We start from the raw sequence: 20,390 nt of genomic DNA on the forward strand, positions 1-20,390 counted from the left end.
TGGAAGTCTTAGGAAGGCCAAGGACTCCAAAAGTAGAGAGTGAGATTGAGATTGTTTTATGTTTTTGTATCAGTACAGACCTCACTTATTTGTAAGCTCTCTCAGAAATGGCATAACTTGCAACTTCTTGAGTTTGCAAAGGCTGGTACTTTGTACAAAATAGAATTAAAAAAAAAAAAAATCTCTTTTCATGCCTGAAATACAGCAGTGACTAGAATTGTGTTAAAGGTAAATGGACAAAGGAAAGGCAAGGCACAGGAGGAAAAGGAACAATAAACAGATGTGTGATTAGATCTGATTCCATACTCTGTGTCAACAGAAAATACATTCTGCAAGTGGCTGGTAAAATGAGATCCTTTGCTTTGTGATTAAATTTTGTGTTATTTTAAGTCCAAGTTGCTTGCTAGATAGGCGATTCAAGGTGGGGCGGCGGGGGGAAGTTCATGAGCTACCAGTCCAGCATTGTTCTTTTGGTACTTGTCCAGCTAAAAGCTCTTAGCACAGTTGCTGTTTCTAATATGCTGTAAGACTATGCTCTGCAGCACCAGAAGATTAAGAAAAGGAGATTAACACCAGCACAGTTTTTCCAGATTACATTGAAGAAGCTGGCCATTAGACCTTGTTCTGCAAGCCAGCAGGTTAATCTAATACCTAAAATAGCAGCTAACGGAAAAGTGGTAAAGATCATACTTACTAGCAGTGGTGATCTTAAAACACACAATAGCGGCTGTAAATCTACATGGGGTCTATGAAGGGAAATGCATGGATGCAGGTGCATCTTACGGATACTTTTGTGTTCTATTATCATGTCATATGAGTGGGTTTGGGTTTAAGTTTTTAGTTATCTAAAAATTGGCTTAAATATAGCCTTATAGTATCGAGTTATTACTCGTATCAGAATGAGTGAGTTTGAATGTGATCAGTTCTCAAATACTACATTTTCCCAACAGTCTCTGAACTTGCCTTTGAGGTCTATTCCCTGAGGTATTTTTCAATTCTTATAATTTCAAGGAAGATTCTGAAATCAGACTGTGAAATAATGATGTGTTTGAGTATTTCTAATCTGAGTTGTTCTTATGATCACTTTACAGCTTTTGCCTTATGACAGTTGTATTGGCGTAACTAATGGAGCAGTGAATGTTGTTGTCACGATGGAGATGAGCAGCACAGGAATTTGTCGTCTCTACTTCTAAGGCATATTGTGCTGTTTATTTTCTATGGTAGCTGGGATTTCAGTCGGGATGTGAAAAGAGAGAACAAGAGGCAGGGGAGGAAGAAAAGAAGTGAGGATGTGAGGAAAAAAGCTAGTTTGACCTGTAATAGAGTCAAAAAGATTTATACATGTCTGAAGTAGAGAAAAAGTTTCTTTATGAAATTAATTCTGTGTTAAAACTGAGCATTCCAGAGAAGGTTTAAAAATCATTCTTGGTCCTCTTGGTTGTATTTTATAATTCTTCTTAAACTGAATATGCAGAGATTCAGATTTTGAAAATTAGGCATAAAATCTTGTAATACCAGGCACTGAAATGTTTTCCGGGTTTTGGATACAAATGCTAGCTTTGCATCAAAGCTGAGGCTCTGAATATGCATGCTGAGCAAATGAGTCCTTAAACATTAAATATACGTTCAATTAAATGTATTTTAAAAATTTGTTTTACCTGGTAATGCGATTGAAACTTTAAAAAAATATGGTAGCATTCTTTTGTTTCAGTTTTACTTTTCCTTTAACCTGATTACTGATTCCAACCTCAATGATTCTATCAGGAATTCCAGGTAGGTTTTTTTCCCTTCCCCGCCCTGCATTTTATCTTTACACACTCTTCCATGTTTGAACATCGTACCTTCTTTCTCTCTTAGGATGTACCTACTCCATCTGTTCTTGCAGTTAGTTATAAAATTTATTGTCAAAGAAGGCATTGCAGTGTTGCATCTGCTGTTCCTTTGATAGCTCACCGGTGTCTTACCTAAATACTGAAAAGTAACAGAATAGCATTTTGTTACATCACTTCTGTGTAGACTTTTTGCAAATGTTATTTGACAGTACCTGTGACTAATTTTAGAGTTAAGAATAAGATATTGTAATGTTACAAAGGAATATTTTTCATTCAATGAAATTTTTTTTTTTTTTTTTTGTTTAAATGAAGTGGAAAGATGTGTAAGGTCACTTTGGTAGTCTTTCACAACACCTGTGAATGCTGCATTTGGCTGTGAAGGCCAAATCTCCATCTCAGCGTTGTGTTCACAGAAGATGCGATTCCAAAACATTAAGTAGGCAACTTCTAGTTCACAGTGGTTTTTGAGAACAACAGGTTCATGTCTTCTAGTTTAGTTTTAAATGCTTCAAGCTTTGTGTTTTGCTTTAAAACAAATCTATGTTTCTACAACTGCTTGATTATTTTTCAGAGCCAGATGCGATTAAATACTAGGTACAATTCAAGAAGCTTGGTATGTGTACAGACTGAAAATCAGTCATATTGAGAATCTTGTTTGGGTTTACTTTGTAGAAGCTATGGATTCTAAGAGAAGTTAAAAAGTTCTAAAACATAAAAATGCTACTGACCTAGCAAGAAACAAACTAAAAATCAAGTTGATTTGATGTTAGGTTCTCTTTTGGTATAATTCTTGAGCTCACATTTTTGTTTTCATCATGTTGTAGTGAAATATTTTCACCTTTTCCAATTGTTTTATCTTGTATGTGTGAATTTGGAGTTTTAACTTGATATTGGCAGCAAAAAATCCTTAGCTGATACAACTAACTTAGCCAAGAATTGGGCAGGGGCAGGGAGAAGATTGATTGCATTTAGAGAAGTGAATATTTCAAAGTTGTCTCTAGAAGATCTACCAATTGGTTGACTGTTACCATTTTCAATCATGACTAATTTATATGAAATGAAATATTTTTTATTAGTTTGATAAACTAATAAACTATGTCTAATTCATATCATAGGAAGCCTGAGTTAGAGATGTAAGCACCAGCATGTAAGATGTATATATTTTTGTATGTATCATTAAGTTAAGGAAACACTTTTGTGTTTGGATGTTGATCATTAATAGTCTTTCTTCTAGCTGACATATTTTCAAGATGGTTTACCACTATATATTGAATGTTAACTAGTTTCATGTGCTACAGATAGGGTCTGTGATATTTCCTTTTGAAGGAACCCTACTGTTTAGTCACAATGCAACATTCAAGTAAATTGCAGTTGTCACTGCTGCCTAGGATGCTGTTAACGTGAAAAGATCCAGCCTGAGCGTAGAAAATGGATGTTAATGCTTGTTCTTTACTTCCTTTCTGTTGTACTTCTCATTGTAGGCAAGATTTCCAAAAGCACTTGCTTGACTTAAGATCGCAGTTCTTACTGAGGTTTCTAAAACTCGTTATTCACTCAAGAAAGGTAGTGATTTTGAAAGCCGTGGGGAAACTAATGTATAAATGTTGCAGATCAGAATGTGGAGCCTTAGTACAGCTTCCTGGCTTCTTATTGAATGCTTCATGAGAGACATTTAAGACCATAATAATATTTTTATAATCTTGACCTACTGTAAAATCTTTTTTAATAATAAAAATGTGGCCAGTGTTTGATTGCATCACACTTACAGGTACGTGCACTAAGTATAAATGTGTTGACATTCTTCTATATTCATGAAATAAATGTAAATGTAATCTCTTTTCTTTTAAGGAAATGATCATCGACAAGGTTAATGGACAAGTTGTCCCTCGATACTTGATATATGACATTATTAAGTTTAATGTAAGTACTTTCAGTTTTATTGCTTTTATCATTAGTTATTGATTCTCATTTCTGTTTTAATCTTGTTTGTATAAGTAAGAGCTTCAGAGTAAATTTAAACACCAAAAGTGTTCTGGTATTTTGTAGCTCAATAACAAGAAATTCATCAGAATTAAGATTGAAAGCAGCCTTGTAATCGGTGTTGATTTATTTCCACCTGCTCAAGAAAAGATGGTGGTTTGAAACAGTCTGCTAAACACTGTTGGAAAATTTCCTATTTCTAGAGCATGTTTGAACTATTTAGGCAGTGAAATTGAGAGGGGATGGAGAAGTTAGCCTGTAAGTGGTATATTTGTTACCAGAGCATCACAGTGCTTCGTGTTAGGCTGCTCCATCACCTCCTTCTCAAATTTCTCTTTGAAACCAGGCAGCTGGTCCTCTGTTAAGTCCTCAACAGCAGGCTCTTCTGTTTACACTGGCTGTAGGTCAAATATATAATAAAGAAATATATTAGGGAAGTTGTGGAAAAGGAGAAGCCTTTGTTGACAGCTAGGAATAAAGTCTTTTTGGTCACAAGAAAGCTGTTAAACAGTACAGAAAATGAGAAACTTTTTTTCTTTAAAGCAGCTTTCAAATACGGTAAAGGTTTGAACGTCACCAAAGGGCTCTTATATGTTATCTTTTATAGATTTATTTTTTTTCTTGTATTGTTCCACCAAAAGTCATGATATATGTGGAATTTGAAGTTATTTAGGGTTTTTATGGCAGGGTCTCCTGCTGAAGCTTATTCGAAGAACTAACCTTAACAATGTGTTCCACTGGTTAGCCCTTATTATGAAATAAATTTTCTAGTAATTTCTCTATTATGTCTAAGGAACAGAAAATGTCCTTCAGGAAGGATCAATTTAACCATATATATATATCTTTTTAAAACAATATTTAAAATAGTTCTGTGAAAACAAAGTATGTACTGGTTTTGGTTGGGATAGAGTTAGTTTTCTTCATAGTAGCTCATATGGTACTGTGTTTTTGCATTTGTGACCAGAACAGTGCTGATAACACAGGGATGTTTTTGCTCTTGCTGAGCAGTGCTTACACAGCCTCAAGCCCTTTTCTGTTTCTCACACCGCCCCACCAGCGAGGAGGCTGGGGGTGCACAAGAATTTGGGAAGGGAAACAGCTAGGACAGCTGACCCCAACTGACCAAAGGGGTATTGCAGACCATATGATGTTGTGCTCAGCAATAAAAGCTGGGGGAAGAAGGAGGAAGGGGGGACATTTGGAGTGATGGCGTTTGTCTTCCCAAGTAACCGTTATGCATGATGGAGCCCTGCTTTCCTGGAGATGGCTTAACACCTGCCTGCCCATGGGAAGTGGTGAATGAAGTCCTTGTTTTGCTTTGCTTGTGTGCCCAGCTTTTGCTTTACCTATTAAACTGACTTTATCTCAACTCATGAGTTTTCTCACTTTCACCCTTTCAGTTATTTCTCCCATCCCATTCTGGGGGGAGTGAGTGAGTGGCTGTGTGAGGCTTAGCTACCTACTGTAGTTAAACCACAACAATGTGTTTAAATTTAGTCACTACACCTGTGACTAAATAGCCCATGCAAAAACACTCCAGTATCCGCTAATGCTTCTGGAAAAACAAAATTACTGTTTCAGTGTTCCTAACAGGACAAACAGTATTAGTAAACCACAGTGCATTTCAGACTTCCGTTACCATTGACTCTTCCAGACTTCATAAGATACTACTCAGCTCGAGTAGGCCACTCAGTGTAAGTAGGAATTGCAAATGTAGGCATGGTACTAGTCACCAAAAATGACTTTGGTATTGTTGGAAATGTTAGTCATTCTGTGACTTAGGACAGCTGCTTTTAAAAGTAATAGTTTGTGGAGAGTACATGTTAGATTAGGAATAGGAGCTTTTTGTTAACTCATTTTAGTTCTGCATCTTGATGATCTTTTCTTCAACCTTTTCTGAAAAGTAGGTGTTAGTTTCCTGGATCCCTCCTATGATTAGGACTTTTCAGTAAGCAAAAATTCCTTGTAGGCTTCTGAAAAATATGATCTTCTATAACCACTCCTGGGTTCTCATTTTTCCTTTACATTTTCTTACCTATTCCTCTGCCGGTGATTCTGTGACTATTTACCCTCATGTCTTTACATGTCTCTGCTCTCACTTTGTGTCTAACCTGCCATTCACTCCTGTTACTCTCCCTTTGAAAAATAAATGTAAGGTAAGAAGTGTACAGTCTCCTTCCCTCAGTTTGGGATATGCGTATACTGTCCTAGCAAAATAACACTTTTCGAAAGTCATAATTATTTTGGTGAAACATTTTTGGGGTGGAAGGGGAGGAAATGCTCATTTGTAGTGATGTGTCCAGACTTAACATGAAGAATCCCACTTGGTAAACAGGAAAAATGATCAGGGGGTTTCCAGAAGGTTGTTAAGGTTTGGGAAAAGTCTGCTTTTGAGCAGGGCTGTAAATGCTTTAAAGCTTGTTTGGTTTTTTTGTTTGTTTGTTTTTTAAATGCACTGGGATTGAGAAAGAGGAGTTAGTTACTACGTGATACTATTTTAATGTCAAGGACAAATTAAGATAATGTTATCAGTATGAGTGCAAGCAGGGCTTCAGCTGCAAGAAGTCATTAGTAATGGTCCTACTACAAAGATTAAAAAGCACAGCAGTTTTTAGGTTAATTTTAGAAGCTTAATTAAAAAAATGGGCACCCAAGGATGTTTGGCTTGGCAAGAAATGAACAACAGAATTTTATCACCAAGAGAGGTAAATGTATTCAAAACTTGTAACTGGCAAGAAAGGATGAGTTCCTTTTAGGTTGTGTAAGTTAAATTTGTGTAAATTTTCCTAGCAGAGCTTCAAATCAAATGATTACACAAAGCATCAGTCCCGTTTAAAAACAAAACATTCCCCCCACTTCTGAAACAAACAACCCCCCGCTCCAAAAAAGACCCCACAACCTGACAGCTATATGAGGTGCTTTGGAATTCAACATTGCTCCTTTTGATCTTGAACGTAGTTGTGTCTTCTGGAGGTGAACGGTGGAGTTCCTGTAGTCACTGTCCGTCATGTGAGTTACAAGATTTCCAGCATGTTCCCCATCTCATCCTCCACAGCGACTCAGCATACTCTGCTGTTAGAGATGTGACATTGCAGATGGGTAAATGTGAATACGAACCCCATTGATAAACACCTTTGCTCAGGCAAACCTCACGTTTTAGTCAGGTCTAGTGAACTAGAGATATTTTCAGATGACCTTATTCTTAAACGCTCAACCTGTTTTGCTAGCTAAGAGTTACAAAGTTTTCTGGCTTTGTCAGAATATTCCTTCTGAAATATTGCATTCACAAATTCCACATTAAGTCCCAAAGACTTATGTGCACTATTAATACTGCTGAGACTTTATGTGTTAGGATGGCCACACTAACACAAAAATACAGGTTAGTACTAAAATAAGGTATTATTTAGTTTTTCAGAATGCACCATATATTTATAGTAAGATATATGTCAACTTGCGCCCCTCAGAATGACTGTAAATGGTACAGTGAAAGCTGTTAACATGTATACAGAAAAATAATGGAATTAAATTTTAGATCACAGTAAAATAATGTCATATAATTAAAAATTTCCAAGTATACTGTAATATCACTTTGAACTATTCTCAGTATATTTGGCCAGCATTATTGTCATGCTTCAAATTTGCAGAGTGCTCCATTCTTGTATTTATTTTAGTTCTTCATTACCTTGGTTTTAGGGGGCTAAATAGTGTTAAAATTCATGTTTGGAAGTGTAGCAGTTGAGACAGGGCAACCTTATCTCTGTTCTATGCCGTATTTCTCTGGCTTTTAACAAGGGCACATGTAGGACAGATAACTGATACCTAAATGAAGCCAAAAATGTGTAGCCTGGCTTCTCTGTGTCTATGTTAACTAAATACCATGACCACTGTTGCCTTTTATGAACAGAAATTTTGAGAGGGTACTTTTATTCTTAAAGCTGTATGCTTAAAGTTTCAGCCTAAAACCCAAAGATCCCAAATTATAAATAGTTGTATTCAATTTGGCCCTTGCAGCTCTGGCATTTGGCAAGTTAAGTGTTTTCAAGACCAATGTCAATTTTAGATTTAAGAGGAGCAGTGGTCTGCTAGTAACAGATCAGCTGGGAGTAAAAGTAGCAGTTTTCATTTTATATACAATACTATGATTTTGGGAGAACATCATGGTATCACGGAGCTCAGTGTCTCAGTACATCAGAGGATCTTTCTTCAGACTTAGTCAGGATTTCACCTGAACATGACCCAGAGGAGGTAAGGAAGTCCCCTTAAACAAGGATGACATGTTCATCAGGAGAGAATGGTAACAGAAACTTAACAGGGAGTAGAGGCTATCGAAATGAATGAAAGAGAATAGTGAGGAGAAAAAAAGAGAGGGTGAGTGGGCAAAGACCTACCTTTTACAAATTTTAATCCACATTGTTATCAGTGAGGCTTATTGTTACTTAGCTTTTCAATTTTGCTGTGGTGTATCAGGAATAAACTACAGCAGCCTTTTAGAAAGAACCAAAGGAAACTGAGAGAATAGACTGATTGAAATATGTAGTGTATTTGGCTCCAAACGTCTACACAGGAAAAGTCTTAGGAAGAAGGAAGAATAAAAATGGCGTTTTGGTGATTGGGAGAGACCTATACTGGAGTTCTTAGGGAAAACATGGAAATAATCTAGGCTGTCTCTTTCTGTGATAAATTTTGTATTGAATTCTGATGCTTATCACCTATAGCTGCTGCAAAAATCAGTCTTCAGGGATGCCGATGGAAACCTTTGACTTCATTTCTTCTAATCACTGTTTCTGTGACATCTAGTTTCTAGAAGCTTGTGGTAACGCATCCCATTGTGTTACAAGAGATGCCTATGTCAGGAAAAACAAACGATTCTTCAGGAGATTAAAAAAAGATTATTTTTTTATTGTCATTTTCTTCAGTCTGAATCATGATGTTCATTATTATTAATAGCAACTCAAAATATGACATTGCTGTCTCACTGCTTTCGTCTCGCATGCTAAAACAAATTCATAGAAAGAAACCTATATGCTAGTGAAATAAGCCTGCCTTTTGACCTCAACTCTTTGAGGAAACCCAGAGCAATCCCTGCTTTTTCTTTTCTGCTTCACTTGGTTCTTTCTATGAAGAGCAACTCAAAGTATATAAAATCATCTCTCAAAGCCCATTCTGAGAGGCTGCATACATGTATACTAATAAACAAAACTGTGCAAAGAGCAGGATCCTGCTACTGAAAGTTTATCCTCTTTTTAAGTAGTTAAAATGGTCCCTGGCACAGTTTTGGCCCTGGCTGGCTACAGTGCTCTTGAGCAGTTCTCAAGAATAATTTAAAATTTAACATTGCTCAGGGACCGTTCTTGTCAGGTGTTCTGAGATGTCGTCATCATTTTCTGGAGAGTGAGGGTATGAACATGGTCAGACAGCTGGTGGCTTCAGGGGCAGAGATGAGACCTTTGCCATGTTGATTCACCAGTGTAGATGTACCCAGAGTGTCTTGTAGTTCACTGACTTGGGGCTCACCTCTCTGAAGTTTAGAAAGTGCTGTTTTATGAAATGTCAGGTATTCTGCTAATAATGTGCCTTTAGGTGCTTAGGGCAGAGGACACGAAGGCTCCTTACATTGAAAAGAAGAGAGGGAATAAGGTGGAATAAAAAAATACTAGGATATCATGACATACAGCAGAATTCTGCTGTGGAGGGTAAAAGATCCAAAAGCATAAAAACAAGTATGCCACTTCTGCTTGTCTATGGAGAAGATGGCACCAATATGGGAAGGATGTCATTATCATGTCAAGTCACATTGGCATGTGAAATGTTTCTAGAAGTAGAAGTCAATTGTAACACAGTCTATCTTTTCTTACAACCTAAATGGATTTTTTTCCTGAGAAGTATCTTTTCTCATTGAAAAATGACAAAGCACTTCTTAAAAATGCATGTATTTTTTTAGCTTTTAATAGGCTAATTGAGGGGGTTTTGTCCACATTTATGTCACTGGTTATGTGTGCGGTCCGCACACATGAAATCTGGATCTTTCATATTCCTCTGAACATAAAAGGCTAATGGCACCCAACATTCCTTACGGTGTTTAGTGTTAATGAGTACAGAGCTAAATCCCTGCAATGACTGTTACTTTTCAGCTTCCTGATTTGTGTCTGTATGTAGTTGAGTTCATTATTACAGTAACTGTAGCTGTATAGCACTACCTCTTTCACCTGAATAGTGAATAAAAAGTTCAAATTTGGTGGGTAATTCTAGTGTAACAGAGGAAGCTCACAATAGAATAATTAACAGTCCCAGAAGCAAATACAAGTAAATCCAAATCCCTATTCATCAGAAACAGTCCACAAAAGAACATGTCTTCATTTTCCAGTCATCTTTGAGACAGCTCTTCCTGAGAAACCTTGTTTTGAGAGGCTTTTTCTTAAATCATATTCAGTAGCTACGTTTAGATGTATAGACACTAGACTTAAGCAACTATTTTTTTCCTTAGTTAAGTAATAAAATGTAACACTAGTATGATGTAGGATCTAATTAATGCATTCTTAGCAAAGATGCTGAAAATTAATAGTACTTTCCTTTTCCTTTCTATCCCTGGCCTTTAAATTTTTAAACTCTAGCCAAGTTTTCATGAGACCAGATTGCAATGGTAAGAATAGACTGAATGCTTGAAAAAGAATAATGTTTTTAATGTTTAGAAAGGAGATAAAATTTTGATTAAATTTCCTAATAGTCTGTGCATTAAATTAAGTCAAGATCAAGATTTCTTTAGTTGTCATTATGCATAACAATGCTATAGCCATTAGATAAAATTTGTCATGGTAAACAGATACACTGGTAATAAATACTGCCCACAGCCACTGTGCTCATTGAATTAATGCATGAAACTTTTTTGTTTTAAATCCCTGTGAAATATTACCATGTCTGACTTTTCCATTACAGACCTCATTTTAAAGTGATGTAAAGCTCATAGTACATGCTGTCTCTCATTTATTAGCCTATTGACCTTATCTTAAAAAGGTACTGTGAAAATTTTGAGGGCACAATTCAGAGATGCAAGTGTGTAATTGCATCTTTTCTGTTTACAAATGCACCTGGCTGCCAGTCACTCTTCTGCTCTTACTTTTAATTCTGAGATTATTCTCAAATGGTACCACGTCAAAATACAGATTTAAAATGCTTTCATTACTAATAGTACTCTGGAAAATAGGGATGCCGTGCATGTGTTTAGTCTTGCACCCTTTCTATTATTTCTTGTGAAGACATACCTAACAAACACCCAAATATTTGTAACAGTGCTTTTGCTGTGTGTTACATTCTCAAAATCAGTGTATATCGCTTCATTCTGTCATGGCTCAGAGGTGTCAGGTAAATGAAATACAGAGCATCTACTCAATTGTGTCTCGCTTTGCTTTCTGGTGTCACACTGGGAGAGATGCATTAAGATTCCTTTCTCCTTCTCCTCCCATTTTTATAATGGAGTTTACTGAGAGCAGGGGCAGCTTGGCCAGGTGGTGTGTTTTAGTATTCTGTAGGCTATATGGATAGGGTAGCATTACGGAATAGGGAGGGCAACAAATGTTGGGCTAGGAGAGCTTGTAAGATGGAATCAACACAGTAAGGGATTGATGCTGCAGAAGGGTCTGTGGAGATGGATGGACAGAAATGCATCTTAGCTGGTTGTCTTCTTCAAAGTCTTTCTTGCCTTATTCCCCTTCCCTGTTGGTCATCTTTCATTCATTATTGAAAACCTGACTTGTATGTCTGAGCAGCAAAATTTGCAAATCTCCTTACCTATTCTGTAAACTTCCAAAGAGATAATTTGTGCTTTCTTCCCTGTTGCTCCTTGTGCTTGAGTAAAGTACATATACAACTGAAAAGTAACATTTTTATGCATTCTTGCATCCGTCTTTTAAAACTCTCCTTTGCTCTGATGCCTCTGAAAAGTAAATTATTGCTGAAGAATGATGACTAGTACATGCTGACCAGGATATCTTTGGTGTTTTTGTGTTCTTCGTTTTATATTTTTTGTCTAACAAGCTGCTTGTTGTTGGGCTGCATTCTTTAGCGTTGTAATTAGTTTGAAGGTTGACTGTTTTACTTGCTGGTTAGTGTGTGTGAAAAATACATCTGAATTCCTCTTTTCCCTTCTATCTCTGAGTTAGATCCTCCTTTTCCCAACGCAGGGGGTACTATGGATCGTAGTGAAAGTGGTTTGTTTTCCACATTTTCAAACTAAAGAATGCTTAATGGAATATTATATAAAAGCAAAGGGAGTGTATTAAATTTTGTCATGTCTTGTTTTATTCCCCAAAGGTAAGTGTTTCCATACCCTAACATGAAGCATGTCTCATGAGAACCTTTTTGAATGGCAGATTATCGCTAGTATAATTGTCAGGGGAAGAGGTACAAAGTGTTACTCCTGGGAGAGATATACGTGAACAAGTAGCTCTCCAAGAGCAGCTTTAGAAGTTGCTGTGATACAAAATCCTTTATATTTTTCAGGTGTTCAAGTTCTGTAGGTTTTGTTCTTACTTGCTTACTCTGATGTGACACTTTTTCAGCAAACTATGAAACTTGTTACAAAAAACACAAAGCGAGACTTAAAAGTTTAAGTTGCATTGTAAATGAAAATAACACTGAACTATTTCAAACCTTATACAATTCAGAGAATAAAGTCCACAAACAACCTTTTTGTTCTTAGAAGGTCTCTTTAAAGAGCTTTTCTCAGTATTTTTACTAAAAAGTTTTCTGTCTCTCACATTTTTAGCCTTAAAAGACCTCACTTTTTATTTGCAATATTTTTTTATCTTCTTGTTGTGCTAGGAACTGTAACATATGATTAAATAGAAAAACTGTCTCCCTCAGCTTGCAATTTATAACAGTCATTCCTATAGGAACTGCCAGGTGGACTTAAACTGAACTTCTGTCTCGGGCAAATATTCAGATCTCTCAAGAATCTGGCAGTCATCACAACTGAAGTGGAAAGTGTGAAAAACCTTACAGTGGGGCAGGTTTTCCGGTTACATTATCATGACCAATTTCTTAAGTACTGGGAAGGAAGTCTAACACAGGACTTTTTTTCAGTCCAGTATATTTCAAAACAGGAAAAACTATAGGCAAAATCGAGGATGGTTGGGGGGATATCATATGGAAGCAGTGGGAGTGTGTTCAAATGTTGTCATGTCTTATTTCCCAACTTAGTTTTAATTTCTCGTTTTCTAAAATTACTGTAGCTGTAATATTTAATATTTTCAGCTTTCTCCCTCTTGCCTTCCTGTCTTTTTCCTGTTTCTAGGGGAAAAGAACTAAAGAAAAAAATAATCAAAGTTAATCAGAAGAATGTACCAAATCTAAAGTAACTACATAATTCAGGATAGGTTTTACAAAGGTGAAAGCAGGACCTCTGTAATATTTTCTTTTCCATGGCTAATATGTTTGAATAACCCGAGTGACTGTTGTGGTCTAGGAGAGAAGTGAAGGCGATATTTTCATCCTTTTTAGCATATTTCTCTTATTTAAAAGAAATATGAAGAAAAATGCCACTTTTCTTTTGAAATGAGTATAATAGTAATTAATCAGTACTTCTTACTCATAAGCTAACCATGCACACAATGAACTAGATATCTTAAAGACAGATGGTGTACTGAAGTTATAGATTTTTTACAAGTCTTAAGGAGTATAACATCTATTACAAGCAGATACTTAATTTTTAGTTCTGTCATGGTTTAGGAAAGGTAGGTGGTTCTTTTTCTAAGATAGTATTTGTGAATCAGTGCTGATTGTTACTATTTTTCCTCTTTTCTAGTTTTTAGGAGACTTTATACTTGCTGTACTAGGCAGTCTTATTTTAAATACTATGAAGTTATTTATATTCTACAAAAATCAGTGCCACAATATTTTCTAATACGAAATGCCCCGAATAATGTCTTTAAGATGTGGGAGTTTTCCCATGGTTCTTTAATTCACTGGAGTGATAGTTCTTTGTCATAAAGACAGTCCTGTAAAAACTCAGCAATAGCTATTCTTGTGAAGAGTCACTGTGAGTCTACCAGTCCTGGCTGGTAGAAACGAAGAAAGTGTGAGGAGAGTAGAAGCAGAAAGAGAAAATACTGACTGGACCATCTAGTATCTGTTGCAATTAAGGTAAGGTTGCCTCCATACTATGTGCAACAACAGTACTAGGAAAAATAATCGGAAAAACCAGAAGCAGTAAAGGCCTGTGTTCAATATTGGACTTTGCAGATAGCCTAAATTCAGTGCAAAATAAGTTATTTAAATTTATATTCCCCTGGGAGAATCATGTGCAGTCTTTTTGTGTATAAATATCTGATGATGATGATGGCGAATCTATTTTATAGTTATGGGTTATTAGAATTATGACTTTTACTTCTGTAATTAAAATGGGAAGTTCATGTACTCCTCAGATTGCTTGGGGGGGGCAGCCAGTCTAGACAGAACATAATTCCTTTTGGTTTTAATCATTTACATCCCAGTAAAATCCCCTTATTGAGTTCTGTTTTTGAAAGCTCAGGAGGATTTATAAGGATTATAAAGATCCTAAATGAAGCCACTGTACATGCAATCAAACAATGAATTGGACTGAGTTGTCTGTGCTCCCAAAATAGCAGCTACCAAGCTTTTGGTGCCTAACTGGAGCTTTGTTTTCAAAAGAGAGGGCTTAGGTGTTCGTCTGTGGTAGATGCTCGTTTCCATGAATCTGCCTCTGTATTGCACAGCATTAATGGTGAGAATCATAATTCAGTCACTTCAACTTATCATAAATGTTCTGCCTGATATGTGTTACCTTTACACTGGTGAAGCAAACTTCTCATCCACTTGTAGTTATAAGGTTTTATGGTTTTTATCTTGTATTTGTATTCTATTTTGAGCAATCCAAGGAGAAGAAGAGTGAGAAAGGGAGCAATATTTGTAGTATGATCTACTTTTTCTGGTTTGATCTGTTTAGTCTTAGATCTTATCTGTTTAGTCACAGTTTTGACAGTCCTGCTGTTTCATTCAAGTTATGTTGCTAATAAAAAAAAGAAGTGTGGAGCTATATTTGTATGTTCTATTAGGCCTTGATGTTTATGCATGGGCTATAAACTTCTTTCCTTTGTTGATTCATACATATTTGAATTTCTTTTCAGTGTGGGTTTTTTGGATTTTTTTTTTTTTTTTGTAAAGGAAATTCAAATAATTCAATACATGTCTTAGCCAGTCTTTTTAATAGGTCTGATTCCCCAAATCATTTTCGTTCTGTGGTAAATGAAAATAATATTCCATTGTATAAGCTGACAACATATAAATAGTAATTATGTTCCTGCAGCATGTTCGTTGAATTGTTACAATTGGAACAATACTTCACACGCTGTACCTCATTGAAGCCAAGAAAATTTTAGAAACCATTTTGAAACTGCTAAATTCCTTGTCATTCCCATATCTGTTTTGAATATTTGAGTGATAAAAGTTACGAAAAAAACAATTTAAAAATGTTTTTTCAGATTATAATGGTTGTCTTGCCTTTTGCCTTTTAGAAATTAAAAACTTAGGAGTCATAATTCTACAAAATTTTTCATTTCTCTAATACTTTACTTTTAGTCCTGTTTTAAAAAGAAAACATTGGAAATGAAAAAAACCTTTTAGATGATTGAATATAATAATCTTATTTGGAGGATGAAACAGCACCTTCAGATTGTTTTTACATAAAGCTATGTTTATTAAAAAAATAACAGCATCTATCAAACCATGGTCAGAAGAAATACATGCCAGATCATTAGTAAAAAATGCAAAATATTAGACTGCATGGTCTTCAGAAGATGGGAGAACTAATAATGAGCTTTCATTGGAAATGCAGATGTCAGCTGTGGGTGCCTTGAATTGTCAATAATAATGTTAAACACAGGGTAGAATATCAGCCTGAGCTTATTCTTTATTCTCTCAAAATCATTAAAGCTAAGACAGTTGTGACATATGTTCTGCTATGGCTCAATAAGTGAAGACGTGTGTGGAACGTATATGCGTGTATGTGCTGAATTATTCATGTCTAAGTTACTGCTCTGGGGAAGCAAATGGAGTGTGCTTTGCTGGCAGGTAGACTTCGAACCATATCTCATGGAGGAAGAGAATAAACATTCTCAGTTTATCCTGGCCCAAGCTAGTTATCACCTGTGTACGCAGGCCCAGGCATTATTTCTCTTTTTACTATAGCTGCATTGGGAAAATGCCAGATAAATATAAAATTCTAAGAGAAAGTACTTTTATGGGATTTAGCACCTACATACCCTGTTTTGTTATCTGTACTGCATCCACCTAGGTAAAGGACTTTCCATGTAAGTCTCACTGAATTTACTGAGCTGTAGCCACAAGGTCAACCTTGGAGGCAGGGGAAGGGACGCTTAAACCTGGAGGGTGATGGTACCTCCTCAGGGGTACCTTTCTCCTTGCGTGTTTTGTTGTTGTTGTTGTTGTTGTTGTTGTTTGGTTGGTTTTTTTAGTTCCTTTCAGCAAATAAATTGCCTTCCCCCGCCCCCTCAAGATAATGGATATTACATGAGCTACAGACCCTGGTTTTTTAGTATTTTTAAACATGTATTTCCTTTGTGGTACACTAGGTTCTTCTGTGACTTACTATGTATGGGTTCTGTCGGGAAGTTAATTTGAAATATTGTAAGTTTAAATTTAGAAATGTTCAACCCTGGGTGGATTTCAAAGTTCTGTAGAAATCTAATTTTATGTTTTGAGGATGTGTGGAGGATTGTGTTTAAAATCAAAATGATATTTTAAAGCGTCACATCTATTGCAAACCCACTTCATGCTGTGACCTCTTGGTGCAATGCACAGAGTTTCAACAGGTGAAGGGAATTCAACTGCTGAAGGAAGAGGTGTTGATTCAACAGATGACTCTTCTCTTGAGGCTTGTCTAAATGATATTTTGCTTCAGGATACATTTTAATTACTGTGAGGGGGAAGTGCAACTTTCTAACATAGATAGGAAACACGTGCTACTTGTTAATTTTGTTTTATCCTTTGCTAACAAGCTTATTTTAGGTTAAAAATGTCTAGAACAGAAATTATCATCTAATGTACTCCAGTAACTACACTGTTAGGCAGTGGTGACCCTCATCCTCCTCAGACAAGTAAAAACTTACATGTTGAAATAAAATCTCAAACATCTGAATGCTTAAATTAATAAAACATCTATATTGCCTAAAAACATACTAATATTTGTTGCCTGGGTTTAGATTATATATACATCAATGTCTTGTTTTTGGACAACTTTTAAATGTGTGCTTTATATATGTCGTGGTTTAACCCCAGTCAGCAACTAAGCACCACGCAGCTGCTCACTCGCTTCCCCCACCCAGTGGGATGGGGGAGAAAATCGGGAAAAGAAGTAAAACTCGTGGGTTGAGATAAGAACGGTTTAATAGAACAGAAAAGAAGAAACTAATAATTACAATGATGACACTAATAAAATGACAACAGCAATAATAAAAGGATTGGAATGTACAAATGATGCACAGTGCAATTGCTCACCACCTGCCAATCGACACCCAGTTAGTCCTCGAGCGGCGATCCCCACTCCCCCCATTTTATATACTGGGCATGATGTCCCATGGTATGGAATACCCCTTTGGCCAGTTTGGGTCAGGTGCCCTGGCTGTGTCCTGTGCCAACTTCTTGTGCCCCTCCAGCTTTCTCGCTGGCTGAGCGTGAGAAGCTGTAAAATCCTTGACTTTAGACTAAACACTACTGAGCAACAACTGAAAACATCAGTGTTATCCACATTCTTCGCATACTCAACTCAAAACATAGCACCGTACCAGCTACTAGGAAGACAGTTAACTCTATCCCAGCTGAAACCAGGACAATATACTAAATAATCTCTTCCTATATTTGTCAAGGTCTGCAAATTATTTATTGCAGCCTACATTACCCTCCTACTTATTTGCTAAAAGCTAGGATTTTACCACTTGAAGGTTTTGGATCTCTCTGGGATAAATACATTGTATATTAGCAACATTTTTTGTAATTACAGCAAGTGTCTAGTAACAAAGAAAAAGCCGTCCTCCTCCAATATTGCTTTTATTCAGTATGTCCTTGATTAAAATTCAATGTTATGTTAATTTTTTTATTGCTAATGTTCCGTGCTTTTGGGAGAATGAAATATTCCTTAACTTCTTAGTTTAGCTGGCTGATGCAGAAGTTGCTTGGCAGCAGCATCTGTGTTTTCCCATCTCATATAATCTTATGTCGGCCTGGCTCTGACCTTTATATGATGGAACCTAGTGGTAATATACTCATGTGCTTGACAAGCTTTGAAATAAAAATATATGATTGGCAGAGCTGCAGGAAATAATTGGTTCCAAGTAGATGCGAGAAGTGAAAGGATTATTTAAAGGAAAAGAAAGTGATTCAGCTGGTTTATGATGCATATGAAGTCGTCTCAGCTTTTAATTTAACTATTAAGGGATTGAAATAAATTTAAGTCACTATGTGAAAGCATTTTTGAATGAATCATTGTAAAGAAGCTCTCTAAATAACTTTACTGCTTATTGGAAGCTCAGATATTTGAAACATTAATTAGTTCATTTGCTCTTTCAGACCTACTCATAAAATGTGGCTCAGTGGAAAAGCTACTGTAGGGAAGAGAGCATGTGGACTAGATCTTGCTGAAATTTACCTAGAGAACAGTTCATGGTGTTCTTTGAAATAATAAAAAATATGTATACACATTTCCCAGGAAATAATTCTTCAATCAGTTCTTCAGTCAGTTATTACTGAGGTCAAGATGTGTTTTCTATGTTTTAATTAGATATACAAACCAGGACAAGCTCAATCACTGTATAGATGAGTTCTCAAGTATGCTGTACATGGGGGAAGAAAGAAAGAAAGAACGATTCTCCAGAATTTTGTGTACGGCCCTTAAAATTCTGTAGATTGTGCAGCCGTATTCTGCAATGAATCAATAAAGAGTGAGCCACTCTCTTGCATTTCAGATTTTCTCATACTCTTAATTTGCCATTCATTTGAATGGCTCTTTACTAATAACACCTCCATGTATGAAATGAAAGCGACGGTGTAGGCAAAGTTAACAGCCAGATAGGCTTCCTTCTTCTTCACAAGCATGGATCAGTGACCAGAGATTAGGAGACATTTCACCCATGTTGTCACTGGCTTTGTGCAGAATGTGCTTCCCCACCAAGAGATGGTGGCTGTGCTGCCTCTCTTTGTATAGTTTGAAGCTGAGTCCTGGAAGAACATGGTTGTGGATTAATGTGGTATGGGAGCAACACATAGTTCTTAAAGCTGTTGCAATGAACAATTGAGGACTTCTCATAGAGATCTAGTAAGGAAAGAAATATGAGAGAAACTTAATGCCTTTTTGGGAGCATGAGATGCAGAAGATTTTGGTGAAAGCCAGGATGAGTTTGGAAAGAACTTGATTAAACTCGTGTTCATCTAAAATTAGCATTCTGTTTTTCTCCTAATTAAGATATCTGTGCAGATACTACTCATTCTCTTACCTTTGTATGCGTCACCAGGAGGTCATTTTGCCATTTATTTCCTTCGCATTCTTTCAGATTGACCAGTTCTGATTCTATTTGATGTGCGTTAGAGCAGGGCTTTTTTCCTTTCAGATTCTCTTTCCATTTCTCTTCTATCTGTGTTTAGTACAGGGAATACCTGGTTGCTGGTTCTCCTGCTCATTGGTACCACTGCCATTGATGATTAGAGTCCTATGTTTTCCCAGTTTCCTGTGCTCATTGCTTTCAGCTTTTGAAAAATTCTGGGTTTGAAGCCAAAGCTCTGCGAGCTTGTTTTCTGTGGACTGTGAAAGGGATGGTTTTTGAAAATTATTTTTTTGTGTGCATGGGGTGGCAAAATGAGGGATGATCTTGTGCAAATAGCCTCCAATGCTGTATCGTCCTTGTAACGATGCGAATCTATGAGTTTTGTGCCTTATTGCTATGAAAGTGGCATGTCTGATTGAAACTAACTTTAGAACTTATAAGTTGCCAGTTGCTTATTTCCTCGTAGTGATATCCACAGTGTGTTTTCCTCACTGTCTGGTGCTCAAAATATAATAAACTCCATTAGAAGCAATTATTAATCTGACAAACACATTTTGAATGCTCACACTGATCTGGTGCAATGCATCAAATGTATACAGAGCAATGTAAAGCTGCTGTTTTATTTCAGGTCTTGAAAGGTCAGAGTACACTAATGAGACTTAGAGAAGGGCTTTTACTACCTTTTGGTGACCAAGCCATCACATATCTTGCAGGTTTTTGCAGCCACTGTTTAGTGGCACATTTTCCAACTGCAACTATATTTTTCTCTTTTCTGTGACAGAAAAGTGAACGTTTACGTAATTAATGCTTCTTTCAAGGCATCAATATACTACATTTAAAGGAATGAGTTTGCTTAACTGTGTAAATCGCATTGTTGTGTTGTATTAAAAGTATTATGAACAAAATGAGCTAAATGATTTCAGAGGAAAACTATGTGGAAAAATATGTAGCTGCTATATCCAAAGCTATAATTAGGGAATGTTTAAATTATTTTGCTTAACTCTAAAGG

At 36.4% G+C, this 20,390-nt stretch overlaps 1 protein-coding gene across 1 annotated transcript in view; it reads left to right on the top strand.

The window, feature by feature from the left end:
• RNGTT (RNA guanylyltransferase and 5'-phosphatase) overlaps positions 1–20,390 on the top strand; it is a 189,062-nt gene that overhangs the window by 52,976 nt on the left and 115,696 nt on the right. The window contains exon 10 of the mRNA XM_052781537.1: positions 3,681–3,752. Within this exon, the coding sequence (XP_052637497.1) occupies positions 3,681–3,752 (72 nt within the window). The remainder of the gene's footprint in view (positions 1–3,680; positions 3,753–20,390) is intronic.

Source organism: Harpia harpyja, chromosome 3 (genome assembly GCF_026419915.1).
Source record: "Harpia harpyja isolate bHarHar1 chromosome 3, bHarHar1 primary haplotype, whole genome shotgun sequence".
NCBI classification, from domain to species: domain Eukaryota; kingdom Metazoa; phylum Chordata; class Aves; order Accipitriformes; family Accipitridae; genus Harpia; species Harpia harpyja.